The 15,191-nt window shown below is 54.0% G+C and overlaps 2 protein-coding genes and 1 long non-coding RNA gene across 13 annotated transcripts in view; 1 reads left to right on the forward strand and 2 right to left on the reverse strand.

Moving 5' to 3' along the window:
• Nucleotides 1-1,771: 1,771 nt before the first annotated feature.
• Capn12 (calpain 12) lies at nt 1,772-13,746 on the forward strand. The gene is made up of 21 exons (XM_034520031.2): nt 1,772-2,245; nt 2,711-2,780; nt 2,912-3,030; nt 3,243-3,376; nt 5,271-5,439; nt 5,909-5,983; nt 6,075-6,160; nt 6,241-6,315; nt 7,057-7,220; nt 7,304-7,539; nt 7,903-7,914; nt 8,095-8,303; nt 8,557-8,599; nt 8,680-8,739; nt 9,472-9,529; nt 9,846-9,916; nt 10,014-10,076; nt 10,673-10,751; nt 12,469-12,585; nt 12,672-12,730; nt 12,824-13,746. The coding sequence occupies exons 1-21, from the start codon at nt 2,009-2,011 to the stop codon at nt 12,848-12,850; spliced, it is 2,163 nt and encodes a 720-aa protein (XP_034375922.1). The 5' UTR covers nt 1,772-2,008; the 3' UTR covers nt 12,851-13,746.
• Nucleotides 7,210-8,282, reverse strand: LOC143441712 (uncharacterized). 2 transcript variants are annotated; one of them, XR_013109340.1, is made up of 3 exons: nt 8,138-8,282; nt 7,513-7,635; nt 7,210-7,348 (listed from the first exon to the last, which is right to left on the reverse strand). It is a non-coding gene; the product is annotated as an uncharacterized LOC143441712 (long non-coding RNA). The 2 variants fall into 2 exon arrangements; XR_013109341.1 differs by having other exon boundaries at nt 7,513-7,896; nt 8,138-8,278.
• Actn4 (actinin alpha 4) overlaps nt 13,153-15,191 on the reverse strand; it is a 70,132-nt gene continuing 68,093 nt past the window's right edge. For 7 of the 10 annotated variants that reach the window (XM_034519983.2, XM_034520008.2, XM_076930911.1 and 4 more), the window contains 2 exons: nt 14,479-14,637; nt 13,153-14,364 (listed from right to left, as the gene is read on the reverse strand). In XM_034519983.2, coding sequence (XP_034375874.1) covers nt 14,206-14,364; nt 14,479-14,637 — 318 coding nt within the window. In that variant the 3' untranslated portion in view covers nt 13,153-14,205. Of the gene's footprint in view, nt 14,638-15,191 lie in introns of all 10 variants that reach the window. The other 3 variants (XM_076930881.1, XM_076930875.1, XM_076930870.1) reach the window with 1 other exon arrangement.

A 15,191-nucleotide genomic window follows, 5' to 3' on the forward strand; every position in this document is an offset into this window, starting at 1 on the left:
AGGTTTCAGACATACAATTCTGAGTGGCGGGGCTGAGACTTGAACCAGATACCTGTCACGTAGGTCTTTGTAGGATCCCAGCAACTCCACAGGAAGAAAACTGTAGGATTTTTCTGTTTCGTTACTGGGTCTCTTGTAGTTTAGGCTGCCCAGTATTTGCTATAAGCTAAGACTACTGTAGAACTTCTGATCCTCCTGCCTCAGACAACCCCTGTTGTTGGCTGTGGTGTTTGGGAAAATGGTTGGATGGAAGATGTTGAAAGCTTGAGTTGTCAGCATCTCAGCAAAACTGAAGTGACTAGGCTCCTCTAGGGCCAGAGGCACTGAAAGGCAAGTCTGTCTGCCTTGCCAAGGATCCTCCTCGTCTGCTTCACAGAGCCTGCTGAGTTTGGAAAGGGGCCCCAGAATCCTGGGCACAGGTGAGCACATATTCACAGCACAGAGCAGAACCTCACAGCATAGAGAAGAACCTATTTTCTGTAGTCAGCCTACAGTAGTGACCTAGCCATGGTCTACTTTCCTGAGAGCTAGCAGAGTGAGCTGGAAGGAAACCAAGCCAAGGATATGTTTGGTAGAGCCAGGTATGGTGAGGTGGGAGGGGTGCCTCGGTGGGCCCATGCTGAGCCATCCCTTCCCCCTGAGGGACCAGCCACAGGACAGTATAGTATAGAATACAGTTTATTTAGGGCATGGGGAGGGGAGTTGGGAGGGAGAAGAGAGAGAGAGGAGATGAAAGAGAGGGAAGATGAGAGAGAGAGAAGACGAAGACGAGAGAGAGAGAGAGAGAGAGAGAGAGAGAGAGAGAGAGACAGACAGACAGAGAGAGACAGAGAGACAGAGAGACAGAGAGAATAGAGAGAAGAGGGGAGGCTGGCCAGGAACATGTGGAGAGAGGGGGAGGGCCAAGGGGAGAAAGGGGCCAGAGAGTAAGAGAGTAAGAGAGGAGGGGCAAACAGCTCCTTTTATAGTAAGCCAGGCACACCTACTGGCTGTTGCCAGGTAACTGTGGGATGGAGACCAGAAGGAATGTTAACACAGGGTGCTAAGGTGAGTGGCCAAGGCCACATGTGGGCTGCAAGATGACACAGAAGGACCAGAGATGGGAGACAGAATCAGATGTAGAAGCTGGTGTAGTAGTACATGCTTTTGATTTCAGGCAAGTAGATCTCTGTAAATTCAAGGCCAGCCGGGTCTATATAGTGAAACAATGGTTTCTCAATGAAACCTAATAATAATAAAAACTAACCACCCCTTAAAAACTGGTGCATACCTTTAATCCCAGCACTCGGGAGTCAGAAGCAAGGGGATGGATCTCTGAGTTTGAGGCTAGCTTGGTCTATGGAGTGAGTTCCAGGACAGGCAGGGCTATACAGAGAAACCCTGTCTGTCTCCAAGAACCCAAACCAAAGGAACAAAAGGACAAAAGCCACCACCAACAAAACAATGTCACACCAGTAGATCTAACATCTGGGATCCTAAGGCAAGAGAACTTGAGAGCCCAAGGCTAGCCTTGGAAACTCAGTGAGCCCATGTCTCTAAGTAAGCAGTTAAAGGGGGTTGGAGAAGCAGTGCAGAGGATGCTTGCCTGCCATGTAGGGAGGTTCGGTCCTCAGCACTGTCCCCACCCCAAAGCAGCCAAGGAACCAGTGAGGCTGGGTTGGGCTGACATGTGGCAACAGGAACAGGCATGCAGAAACACACCCCCACACTGACCTCCTTCCTGGCGCTCCCAGTGATGGCGGCTCCTTCGAGGCCTGCCTACCTTTTGTGTGCTTCTGGTCATTAAGCTGCTAAACTGGCCACAACTGAAGGCTCCACGCCCCAGGGAGGAAACCACTGAAGAGGCGTCCCTGCTCCCTCGCACCCCAAACCAGCAATTAATATTAACAAGAGAGAATGCTCCTCGATGCCTAAAGACCCCCAACGGGGTACAAATGGAGCAGAAGCCCCGCCTCATGACTCAGGAGGTTAAAGGGCTTGGGTCCATCTGTGTGCCCAGAGTGTCCACATGGAGAGTGGCAGCAGGAAGGTCACCATCCAGCTGGTGGATGACGGGGCCGGAGCTGGAGCTGGGGGCCCACAGCTCTTTAAAGGCCAGAACTACGAAGCCATCCGAACAGCTTGCCTGGATTCCGGGATCTTGTTTCGTGACCCTTGCTTCCCTGCTGGCCCTGATGCCCTTGGCTATGACAAGCTGGGACCTGACTCAGAGAAGGCCAAAGGGGTGGAATGGAAGAGGCCCCATGTAAAGTGGGGCTGGGCTGGGACCTGGGTCTGAGGGAGGAAGGGTGCGGCCTGGATTATTGATTCTTGGGTCCAAGGGAGGAGGGCCAGGGCCTGGACTCCTGGGTCTGAGGGAGGAGGGCCAGGGAATGGACTCATGTGTCTGAGGGAGGAAGTCTAGGGCCTGGATCTGAGGGAGGAAGGCCAGAGTCTGAGTCTGAGGGATCAGGGCCAGGACATGGACCTGTGGGTGTAAAGGAGGCAGGCTGGGGTCTAGAACCCTGGTTCTGAGGAAGAGAGTGAGGGATAAGGGCAGACTCGGCCATGGGTTTCAGGGGGATCCAGGTAGGCGAATTGCCACCCACAGACCTTCCCAAGGTTGCAGGCCCTCATTACCTGGGATACTGGTGTCAGGGGCCCAGGTCTCTGACTTCTCCATTGCTCCGGCTTTCCCTTACCTGGGTTTGCTGGAACCCCAATCTTCCAGGAGTTTTGTGCTGAGCCCCAGTTCATCTGTGAAGACATGAGCAGAACAGATGTGTGCCAGGGAAGCTTGGGTGAGCCCCCATGTGACCATCAGGAGCGCCCAGACCCAGGACTTGAAAAGCTCCACTCCTCTGTCTTCTTTCTTCAGTTTGCTAGTCTCTGGTCCCCTCTTAGCTAATCTAAGACTCTCTCCTCCTCCCAGGAAACTGCTGGCTTCTTGCAGCTGCTGCCTCCCTCACGCTGTACCCTAGACTCCTGTACCGGGTGGTCCCCCCTGGACAAGGTTTCCAAGATGGCTACGCAGGGGTCTTCCATTTTCAGGTAGAGCTCATTTCCTCTCTCCGTGCCTCAGTTTCCCCCATGGTAGCATGATGACATAGGCTTCACAGTTACCATTATGTCCCCACCCCAGCTCAGGGGGACAGGAATTCCAGAACTTGGGAAGTGGAAGGCAGAAGTGGGGGTTGGAGGTAGGATTCAGGAAGGGTCTGGAAGCCGAGCCTGCTCCTGCCCTGTTTGTTTTTTCCCACTAGCTCTGGCAGTTTGGCCGCTGGGTGGATGTGGTGGTAGACGACAAACTGCCTGTGCGTGAGGGGAAGCTGATGTTCGTGCGCTCGGAACAAAGGAACGAGTTCTGGGCCCCTCTACTGGAAAAGGCCTATGCCAAGTAAGGACTCCACCCCCTCCCAAAGCCCCACCCCCTCCCAGCTGCAGCCGGAAGAATATGCCCAAGCCATATGGAGTACTGACATCGGGGGGTCCTCCAGACACCCAGCCTAAGACCCTTGATCAAGTCATAGCCGCCACTGCCCTACCTAGTGTCACCACACTCTCCCGGAAGAACCTTCATTTTTTGGTATTTTATTTTTATATTTTATTGAGAAAGGGTTTCATACAGACTAGCTTGTTCAGGAATTAGCTGTGTAGCCAAGGGAGACCTTGAACTGAGGGTCTTGCCTCTACCTCAGAAGTGCTGGGGTTATAGGTGTGTGCCACCACACCAGGTTTATGTGGTGCTAGGGATCGAGCCCAGGGTTTCATGTTTGCTTGGTCAGCCGTCTATCAACTAGCTGCATCGAACCTTTACGCACTCACCTAGTGTCTCTATGTAGGTCACGTTGGCCTCGAACTCATAATCCTCCTTTGTTGGGCTCTTATGTACATAGAATACAACCCCTGACTAAATTTAGGAAGAGAGTGTGTGTGTGTGCTGGAGATGGAACCCATGATCTTGTGCATGGTGTGCCACGCCCCCAGCCCCTCCCTGGGGGAGTCTAGGCTGGAGCTTTACCACTGAGCCACGCCCCCAGCCCCTCCCTGGGGGAGTCTAGGCAGGGGCTCTACCACTGAGACATAAGATTCAAACTATGAATCTTCTAACCTTATTTATTTATTCATTCATTTATTTATTTTTGGTTCTTCAAGACAGGGTTTCTCTGTGTAGTTCTGGCTGTCCTGGAACTTACTCTGTAGACCAGGCTGATCTCAAACTCACAGACATCTGCCTGCCTCTGCCTCCTGGATGTTGGGATTAAAGATGAGTGCCACTACCCAGCAGAATCTTCGATTTTTAGGCCTTCTGACATTTTCCACAAACATTCCTAAAACCCCATTGATACTCATATTTCCCAAGGATCCTGAAGTCCCACCCATCTGTCAGGTCCTGGATTTGCCAAATCTTATTCCCTCAAGGGCCTTTAACCTTACACCGTCTCTCATGGTCCTTTGAGACGTCCACAGCCCATCCTTTCCCATCTCAGGCGCTGGAAGGCCCGACAAGTCCCCATAGGCATTGCCTTCACAGGCTTCCAGAGCCTCTAAGGTTCATGGAAGGTTGAGAATTCTGGCCGGCTCCTTCCATGGCTTCCAGACTGCATAGTTTCATGGACCCTAGAGATCACAGGCCTAGCATGTGTCAGAGTCCCCCACCTCATCTCTGAATAGTTCAGGGATTGAGCCAGGCATGGTAGCCTACAGCTATAATCATAGTAGTACTGAGTACCCTGAGGCAGGAGGATTGCAAGTTTGAGGGCAGACTGAGATGCATAGTGATATCATGTCCCAGCAAAACAAAACAAAACAACTGAACCACCCAATTAGCTGAACATGGGAGAGGACATCTTTGTTTTTAGCACTCTGAGAGCAGAGGCAGGTGGATCTCTGGGACTTTGGGGCAAATGTGCTCTACAGAGTGAGTTCTTGCTCAGTCAGAACTACATAATGAGACCCTGTCTCAAAGACAAGGGAGGGATGGGGATGGGAGTTCGGAATCTGCAGAGATGGCTAAGTGTTACGATCACTAGTTGCTCTTCCAGAAGACCTGGGTTTTATTCCCAGTCACAACTGTGTCTAACTTCAGTACCAGGGATCTGAGGCCTTCACCGACACTGCACACACGACATGTGGTGCACAGACATACATGCAGGCAAAACACATACATATAAACATTATATACACATACACACAATTGGGGCTAGGTCCTGGGGACCCCTACCCTGATAGAGCTCCCAGGCCCCAGATGTCCCTGTGTACGTCAGACCCACCTCTACCTGCTCCAACAGGCTCCACGGCTCCTACGAGGTAATGCGAGGAGGCCACATGAACGAGGCTTTTGTGGACTTTACAGGCGGCGTGGGTGAGGTCCTCTACTTGAGACAAAACACTCCAGGTGTCTTTGCTGCCCTTCGCCACGCATTGGCCAAAGAGTCCCTTGTGGGTGCCACCGCTCTGGTGAGAGCCGAGCTCCCTCCCGTGTGGACCTCCACCAGACCAGCATAGTCGGGGATGAGGTGGGAGGGGAGCCTGGCGTCCAGTGTCTTACCTACCTTCTGCTGTTGCTCCGCCCACGCCCGATCCTCAATGGTAGATTCTAGGCCATGTTCTACATGTAAGCTACATCCCTCCACCCCCTCCATGTTTACAGTTCATTTGGAGGCAGGGACTAAGTTACCCACACTGGCCTTGAGTTTATGATCTTTCCGTACCAGCCTTCCGTGCCATTGGGATCCCAGTCTTGTAATGCAGAGTCCTGGCCCCCTCCATCTCCTTTCTGTCACTCCAACTGTTCACCCCAGCACCCTCCCTTGGCCTTTTATGCTGCTTGGAGAGTTCCTGGGTTGGAAGCATGAGGCTGGGTTGGGAGGCTAGGGAGAGATGCTTCTATCCCCCACCCGAGGCTCACAATCTTGACCTCCTCCAGAGTGATCAAGGTGAGATCCGCACAGATGAAGGGCTGGTGAAGGGACATGCTTATTCTGTCACGGGCACGCACAAGGTGAGTCAATCCTAGTCCTAGGTGGACTAGGCTAACTCTATCCTCTGTAATGATGTCCCCACACCACCCTCACGGATGACATTGTCTTCAGATGTCTCTGGGCTTCACCAAGGTGCGGCTGCTGCGGCTGAGGAACCCCTGGGGCCGCGTGGAGTGGTCCGGGCCCTGGAGTGACAGGTGGGATGGGCTTGGGGTGGGTGGGGGCGTGACCAGCGGGTGTGGCCCCACATGTCTTCCTCTCACATTGGTCTCCTCAGCTGCCCACGCTGGGACATGCTTCCCTCTGAGTGGCGAGATGCCCTGCTTGTGAAAAAGGAGGATGGCGAGTTCTGGTGAGTTCTTAAGGGACTCTACCTGTGGGGGGCCCCGCTGGGAGAGGAGCCTTAGAACACAGGGCCAGAAAGGACACAAAGAAACTCAAGGGATGGATGGGCCATGTCTATAAAGGACATTGTTTTCAGAGGGAGAACACTGAGATTAGGTTAGCCCCAAACTCACTATGTAGACCAGGCTAGCCCCAGACTCATGGCAATCTTTTGACCTCAGCCTCCCCAAGGGCAAGGCTGGAACTGCAGGCATGAGGGGATCTAAAGGAATTTGGAGTCAGTTATTTTGGGAGGTTTAATGGGAACAGAACCATATTTACGGTGATCTGGGGAGGCTTGGTGACATTTGGGGCTTTAAATATATATATGTTAAAACTATTCCCCTAGTTTTATATTTCTCTATTGACCCTGTGAGAGGAGTCAGTCCTCTCCTTCCACTGTGGGACAGACACTAAAGTCGAACTCACTCACGCTGCCAGGTTTGTACAGCAATAGCTTTTATTGGCGCAGCCATCTTCCCAGCCCTATTTGAAGATATTGAGAGGCATTTGTGAGTCCTTCTAGTGCTGGGGTATTTGTCAGGACTTGGAGACCTTGGCATGGCCTGAAGGTTTCATGGTTTCTGGAGATTGGAAGTTATTCGACAGTATTTAAGGATCTGGGAGCTTTGTGGTGATGTGTACTTCTGGGGTCCCTCAAGCTGGGCTCTGGGGTGCCTGGGCACTTCTCATGGTTGGTGCTTTCCAGGATGGAGCTTCAAGACTTCCTCACACACTTCAACACAGTCCAGATTTGCTCACTGAGCCCTGAGGTGTTGGGCCCCAGCCCTGCTGGTGGCGGCTGGCACATCCACATCTTCCAGGGCCGCTGGGTGCGAGGCTTCAACTCCGGTGGGAGCCAGCCCAGTGCTGGTGAGGCCTGGGGATCCCTGAGAAGCAAACTTGGGTGAAGCGTGTGGCAGGGTGGAAAATTCCACCACCTTCTTTTCTGTCAGAAAACTTCTGGACCAATCCCCAGTTCCGGCTGACACTGCTGGAACCTGATGAGGAAGAGGATGATGATGATGAAGAGGGGCCCTGGGGAGGCTGGGGAGCAGCAGGGGCACGGGGCCCAGCGAGAGGAGGCCGGGTCCCCAAGTGCACGGTCTTGCTGTCACTCATCCAGCGTAACCGGCGGTGTCTGAGGGCCAAGGGTCTCACCTACCTCACTGTGGGTTTCCACGTATTCCAGGTGAGGCCAAGGTCAAGTTGAGGGTATGGAGAGGCAGAGGGTCACAAGGGCACCATTACGGGCAGGAGTGTACTGGGGGTTCAAAGAGGAGTGCCACTGCAGAGATCATTGGAGAGAGGGACTCAGGTACAGGGAGAGAAACAGGTTGAGGGTCAAAGGGCAGGAGGGAAACCAAAGGGACAAAGAAGGGATGAGCGCACAGGTGGAAAGGAAAAGGTTGGGGGAGGGGTTACAGGGAACTAGGTCAGAGATGAGGAAATATTAAGGGTCCACAAAGAAGGAGGGGTGTGAGAGGTGTGGAGGGGCAGGAAGGAAATCTGCGAGCTCCCCAGCCCTCATTCCGTTGGTGTTTTCTTCCTGCAGATTCCGGAGGAGGTGGGTATCAGATGCGGCTCCAGACCCACCCTAGGGCTTGGTGGACCAGTGCAGGCAGCCTGGGAACTCGGGAGGGCTGGGCCAGACAGTCTGGGTGTATGTGGGGAATGGCAGGGGATATCAGAGGGTTGGGTGGGAGCTGGTCATGGGTGAGTGGTGGTCATGGCGTCCCGCCCACAGCTGCTGGGACTCTGGGACTCCCCGCGCAGCCGCGCGCTCTTACCGGGACTGCTGCGCGCCGACCGTTCGGTTTTCTGCGCCCGCCGCGACGTGAGCCGCCGCTGCCGCCTGCCGCCCGGCCACTATCTGGTGGTACCCAGCGCCTCGCGTGTGGGCGATGAAGCCGACTTCACGCTGCGCATCTTCTCGGAGCGCAGCCACACAGCAGTGTGAGTCGGTGCCCTCCTCCCCAAGACTTACCAGGGGCACTCTGACCCCTGCCCAGACACCTCAATCTAGAATCATAGGCTCCGCCCCTGGCACCAAGCCCCGCCCAGGGATCACAAATCCCTGCCCCTGCATCCCCAACCCCGCCCTACCCAGGGATTGCCCCCTCTCCCCAAAACCCACTGCCCTTTGACTGTACCCACTTCCTCTGCTGATACTCCCGCCCAAATGCCTCCCTTCTTCTGTAATTTGCAGGGAGATTGATGACGTGATTAGCGCAGACCTGGACGCCCTCCAGGTGAGGACTGCTGTGCTCCGGGACAGGACTCAGAGGGCGGGCAGGGCTTCGGTAAGGAACTGAACTCCTCCACCCCACAGGCCCCCTACAAGCCCCTGGAGCTGGAGTTGGCACAGCTATTTTTGGAACTGGCTGGAGAGGTGAGAAGAGTCGGGGACTGGGGGTGCCCCGCCAAATGATACTGAGCTCCCCTCTCTCCTTAGGTGTCTTTTTGTTTTGTTTTGTTTTTCGAGACAGGGTTTCTCTGTGTAGCCTTGGCTGTCCTGGAACTCACTCTGTAGACCAGGCTGGCCTCGAACTCGAACTCAGAAATCCGCCTGCCTCTGCCTCCCAAGTGCTGGGATTAAAGGCGTACGCCACCACCGCCCGGCCTTAGGAGTCTTAAGAAACAAACAAAACCACAAACCAAACCAAACACTGTAGATCAGGATATCCAGGAACAATTATGTATCCTGTAGCCCAGGTTGGCCTCCTTCAGGTTACCCAATGCTGGGGTTACAAACCTGAGCCACTTTGCTGGGGTTTGGGGTGTCTCTGCCTTACTCCCACAGTGCTTTCTTCTTGTGTTCTGGGAATGCTCAAATTGCCTCAAGGCCTTCGCTGGGTCTGCACCTCCTTTCTCTGGAGGTTCACATCTCCTGTCAGACTCAAACCCGTCTTTCCGGAGTGTTTTCCTCTGTCATTTGCCCACGGTGGGCTCTCGAAGTGTGTCTCTCACCACCGTCCTGACCACTCGGGGGACAGGCCTGCTTCTTCTAGCTAAACCCTAAGAAGGCAGCCACAGACACGCCCTCAGCACTAAGGAGCCCGGGGTAGATTGTCAACTGGCTGTTTTGATCGGGTAGCCTCACAAGGGGTTCTCTCCTGCTCAGGAGGAAGAACTCAATGCTCTTCAGTTGCAGACACTAATAAGCATTGCTCTGGAGCCTGGTGAGTTTGGCTGAAGGTTGAGGTGGGGGCCCTTGCAACTGGAGCACAGAACCTATAGAGCTTCTCTGTGTGAAGCTAGGGGTCCAGGCACAAGAACTAGGACTTCCTACCTGGTTATGTGAGGGCCATGATCACTCGCAGCCCCGCCCACCTCCTCTGAGAGGTGGGAGCAGAGACATAGAACCCAGCTTGGTTGGTTTTGCAGGCATGAACTCTCAGCACCTGTTTCTACAAAATGACCACTGCAGGGAGTTAGTCTGCAAAGCTCTTGCAATGTTGGCCTACATGCAAGGGCTGCTGGATTTCTTTTTTGCAGCTAGGGCCAACACCAGGACCCCTGGAGAGATTGGGCTTAGGACCTGTGAACAGCTTGTACAGTGTTTTGGGGTACGTGGGGCAGTGTATGGGGAGGAGGGACAGGGATGCTGGGGTTTTCCCTTGCCTTTGAGGAGACATTGATTGTAACTAGGTGTCCTCACTACAGCGAGGGCAAAGATTGGCTCTACACCACTTCCAGGAACTCTGGGGCCATCTCCTGTCATGGCAGGTATGTGAGGGTTGTGATCTGGGGCCATCTCCTGTCACAACATGTAGGTGAGGGTTGAGAGCAGGTGCCTTCTTCTAGACACTGATATCTTGTGGGCCACCAAGGGGGCACTGTCAATTTAGGAGTGAGGTGGATATAAAATCCCTGTCATCCTATGGTGGCCCTCTGAGGGTACTAAATGCAGTGATCTGGAGCTGCCTTTGGTTCCTGTTGGAAGTCCAACACCCAACGCAGCTTCTTCCTTGCCAGGGGATTGACCACAGGCTTGTCACCTTCCCTCCGAGGAGCCTCTGCTTAGGGTACTCCTTCACGGGAGAAGCTGAAGGCTCCCAGGACTGATCATAGTGATAACTCCTTGGAGTCCTCCCTAGCCTTTGTGGGTAGATGGATTTGAACTTGTTCCCAACAGCCTGGGAGCTTGTCCCTTCTCACAGATACAGGTACAGAGTGGTGCCCACCCAGAAGCCAGGGGAGCTGCGGCTGGAGGCCAGCCTGTTGGGCCTCAGAGGCCCTCTCTTAGCTACTTCAAGGTGCGAGAGCATCACTCTGGGGCTGGACTTGTGATACTGACTCCCACCTGCTTCTCCATCCTCCAGGCCACATTTGACAAGTTCGATGAAGATGCCTCTGGGACAATGAACTCCTGTGAACTGAGGCTGGCACTGACTGCCGCAGGTGTGGCTGGGGACCTGGGATGACTGTAGGGACAGCACTCAGTCCTCAAATTCTTGTCTGCACCCCTCAGCTGTGGCCGTCCTTAATGGGCTGGCACAAGGCCCAGTGCCAATTTCCTTCTGGGGAGGCTCTGACTGCTCTTATCTGTGACACAGCTAATGTGTAGTGTGGCAAGGAGCCCTCAGGATGTCACTGGACAGCCTCAGAACACCACAGATACCCTAAAGCACCTTCTGAAGCTATTGCGTTTACAGCAGAGGAAGGAAATCCCACCCTAAGCCATGGGGAAACATATGGTAGGGTGGAAACATCGAGATTCCAGAAGACAGATCCATGCCTCTAGCTGGGTTCATCTGACCACTAAGTAGAAGCCAGGACAGGCAGGGGGTGGAACAGTTGGCAGTGTCCAGGAACATGTAAGACAGGATCGCAAGGCATCACAGTAGAAGGCTGGGGCCAGGGTGCTGAACTAAAGCAGTGGACACAGGACAGAGGGGAGGTCGGGAACTCACTGGACCATCCGTCCATTCGTCCTGGAGTGCCTGGCACATGCTAAAGGCTGTTTTGGACGGGAGTCTGAAGACGTCTGCGGGGGAATTCTCAGCAATTCTAACAGGTTGACCGAGGGCTCTTGGGGTCCTTTCACTGCCATCTAGTCAGGTTTCCCCTCAATCCTGGGCCAGCATATCCCAATACTCAAGGGTACATCAACACCAGAGGGACACTGACCTGCCTCAGGTCACCTAGCTCTGGGCATGGTGTGTAACATTTGTTGAATGAGGCACGATGCAAACTTGTGCAGTTATCTCTGAGACAGTATGGGGCATGTGGAAGCTGAGAGAGACAAGTCCTTAGGCCTTGGTCCTCTAGAAGCCAGTTGCATTGTGATTCTACAACAGATGTGGCAGAGCCAATGTCTAGACTTTAGGTGTGGGCTCAGACGAGGAGTCATGCAGCAGTGTTCTCCAGTCCCCAGGCAGGAAGAGAGTCCTTCAACCTCTGGAGCAACCTTGAAGCTGCACCCGTCAGCACCTTGAGAGGCAGCCTAAGCAACTAAGTGTCACATTAGATTCACAAAGGGCTGTGGACGTGGCTCAGTGGGACAGCCGCTGCCTAGTCTACCAGCGAGGGGCTGCGGGCAAGTACAGTGGAGAGAACATTTGCTTAGCCTGTGCAAGGGCCCTGGAGTTCCATCCCCAACACTCCAAAACAGCAACAAAACCCCCAGATCAGCTGGAGGGTGTCCATCTAGCATGCTGGAGGCCCGGAGTTCTATATCAAGTACCACATAAACCACAGGCTGAACTCCTGGCACCTGGAAGGAGGGGGCAGGAGACTCAGGAGCTGGTGACTGTCCTTGGCTATGTAAAAGGAATTGGAGGCCAGCTTCTTTCAAACAATGCAGCACAAAACAGCACACAGGAATGTGGCTTAGGTAAGGTACCCGCAACTAACGTGTGAGGGCCAGAGTTCAGATCCCCAGCACCCATGTGAAGGCCAAGTGATCTCCAGAGGAAGTTAAACAAACTGGTTTGAGTTGTGGATCTCAGTGAGACTCTGCCTCAATACATAAGGAGTGATTAAGGAAGATGCTTCCATGTGTACACGTGCCTGCACAAGTGAACATACCACACACACCTACCCCCAACATTAAAATGAAAAGCAACACCACGTGTGGAATGCTGTAAACACACTCAACAAGGCCGCCTCCTTGTAGGCTTCCACCTGAACAACCAACTGACCCAGTCCCTCACTAGCCGCTACCGGGACAGCCGGCTCCGTGTAGACTTCGAGCGCTTCGTGTGCTGTGCAGCCCGGCTCACCTGCATCTTCCGTGAGTGCTACTCCTGGCAGGGGCGTGTGGCAGGGCGTACCTCAGGGCTGGTGCTGCATACTCACCCTGGCCTCCCACACACACAGGCCACTGCTGCCAACACCTGGATGGCGGCGAGGGGGTCGTCTGCCTGACCCACAAACAGGTGAGCTGGCCCGAGGAAGTATAGTGGACAGGGTAGCTGCTCTAGCAGCATCCCAAAGCCTCTGCCTCAAGGCCGTCTCTTCTTTCTCTTCAGTGGTCGGAAGTGGCTACCTTCTCATAGGTTTGAAGCTGAGGGAGGCCACCCTGCTGCCCTGCTTGGTGCCAGTGACAGAAGCTGAACATGGAAGCAAGTGCCTGCTCAAGTTTCCATCACACAGGTGGTGGCTATGGTGTCTGTCTTCTGGCTCTGTAGCCATGGCTGGCCTCACAAATGCTGGGATTGTGAGCCAGAGCCATCCCAAATAGAACTGCCTTCCTTCCTTCTGAAGCCTGTGCCCACAACCCACACATAAGCACTGGGCCAGTGGCACTGCCAGCCCCCTGGGGCATGAACAGGGATACAGGGAGAAGATGACACCAGAGTCCTTCTTAAAAATATTACATGTTTTATTCTCCCATCCCCAGAGGGTGGTTTATCCAGAAACCAAGAAAATAAAAATCAATCAGAATAAACTCAAGGGGGTGGGTGGAGAGAAACCCATTAACGACCAGGCAGGCAGGCCAGCAGCCCACCTCCACCTCAGGAGGTCCCCAGAGACCCCTGCCCACCGCCACAAGGGGAAAATCAGGAGGGGACTGGGGAGGGCATCGAATCAGCTATGTCTTCATTATGAGAGTGAGAGAGGTGGCAGAGATATGCAGCTAGATGGATATATATTTATATAATAAATCCGTAAGTTAATAAAGTAAATAGTAATTCTCTGGAAGTTTTTAGGTTTTTTTTTATAGGTTTTTTTTTTTTTTTTAAGTTTTTTTTTTCCTTTTTTTTTTTTTTAAATGATTTTTTGTTTGTTTATTTCTGTTCCATTCTTTGTGTTTTGTTGGTTTTGGTCCTTAGAAAATCTGAGACTCAGAGCCCAGGTGAAACAAGGCCAGGTAGGCTGGGGCTGACTGCCCCAGCAGCCACTCCTGAGGCAGAGAGGGAGGGGTTATGGCAGGTCCTCTGTTCCTGGTGATCACAGGGCCGGGGGAGGTGGGAGGAGCCACTACAGTCTGGTCCAGGGAGCTAGGTGCCCTCTGCTGGACTTCTTAGGGCAGGCTGTTCCTAGACAAGGCACATGGGGCTTTGGCCTGGATGTGAGAGGCTTTGAAGGGGCCTCAGGGGCAGAAGGGACCTGGGTTTAGAAAAGTATCTCTGGGGCACAGACAGGGCCCAGGGGTCCGCTGTCCCTTCCATATAGGCTAAGAACCCATAACACAGCATATATATATATATATTTAGCAGACCAGAAGTGCTGATGTCAAACCTCCCTCCCCTACAATACTGGGAAAGAGAGGCCTGCCTAGCTCCTCCCTGCCTGCCCCCTAGAAGGACCACAAAGAGCTCTTTGCATAGATACAGAGTCAGGGTGGGGGCAGGGCTCCTCAGCCCCTCCAGGAGGCCAAGGGAGTCTCTGTTCAGGGTGGCTGAGGGCCTCACAGGTCGCTCTCCCCATAGAGGGCTGTGGAGAAGGACTTGTAGTCAAGGGCTCCAGGAGTGGCATCAGGCCCCTGGTAGGGTGCCATGCGGGCGATGCAGTACTCAGCCTGGTCTGGGGGCAGCTCTCTCCGCAGCTCCTCGGCAGTGATGAAGTTCTGGAGACAGAGGACAGAACTCTGAGCCAACCGATCTGGCCCACCTGACCTAGTACCCAGTGCTGGCTCAAGTTTTGGCCACTGGTGGCCAGTGCTTCTGTGGGCCTTGCTCACCTTGTCCCCTGCCAGGACCTTGAAGGAGGCGATGACCTGATCAGCTGTGTCTGTGTCTGTGGTCTCCCTCGACATGAAGTCAATGAAGGCTTGGAAGGTCACGAGGCCGCTATGGTTGGGGTCGACCACACTCATGATGCGGTTGAACTCGGCATCACCCTGTGGGGAGGGGAAGGGCAAGGACACAGTGCTTAGTGGAGCTGCTTACAGATTCAGTTTTAGAAGAATTCAAAGAGAGAAAGGCTGCCAAATAGTGCCTTGCCCTCCCCCAAAGTCTGGGGAAGTGGGGGTTAGGTTCACTGTCCAGCTCTGGGGGATCAGGGGTTGGGTTCACTGTCCAGCTCTGGGGGTGCAGGGGTTGGGTTCACTGTCCAGCTCTGGGGGAGCAGGGGTTGGGTTCACTGTCCAGCTCTGGGGGAGCAGGGGTTGGGTTCACTGTCCAGCTCTGGGGGAGCAGGGGTTGGGTTCACTGTCCGGCTCTGGGGGATCAGGGGTTGGGTTCACTGTCCAGCTCTGGGGGAGCAGGGGTTGGGTTCACTGTCCAGCTCTGGGGGAACAGGGGTTGGGTTCACTGTCCAGCTCTGGGGGAGCAGGGGTTAGGTTCACTGTCCAGCTCTGGGGGAGCAGGGGTTGGGTTCACTGTCCAGCTCTGGGGGAACAGGGGTTGGGTTCACTGTCCAGCTCTGGGGGAGCAGGGGTTAGGTTCACTGTCC

Source organism: Arvicanthis niloticus, chromosome 1 (assembly GCF_011762505.2).
Source record: "Arvicanthis niloticus isolate mArvNil1 chromosome 1, mArvNil1.pat.X, whole genome shotgun sequence".
In the NCBI taxonomy this organism is placed as follows: Eukaryota; Metazoa; Chordata; class Mammalia; order Rodentia; family Muridae; genus Arvicanthis; species Arvicanthis niloticus.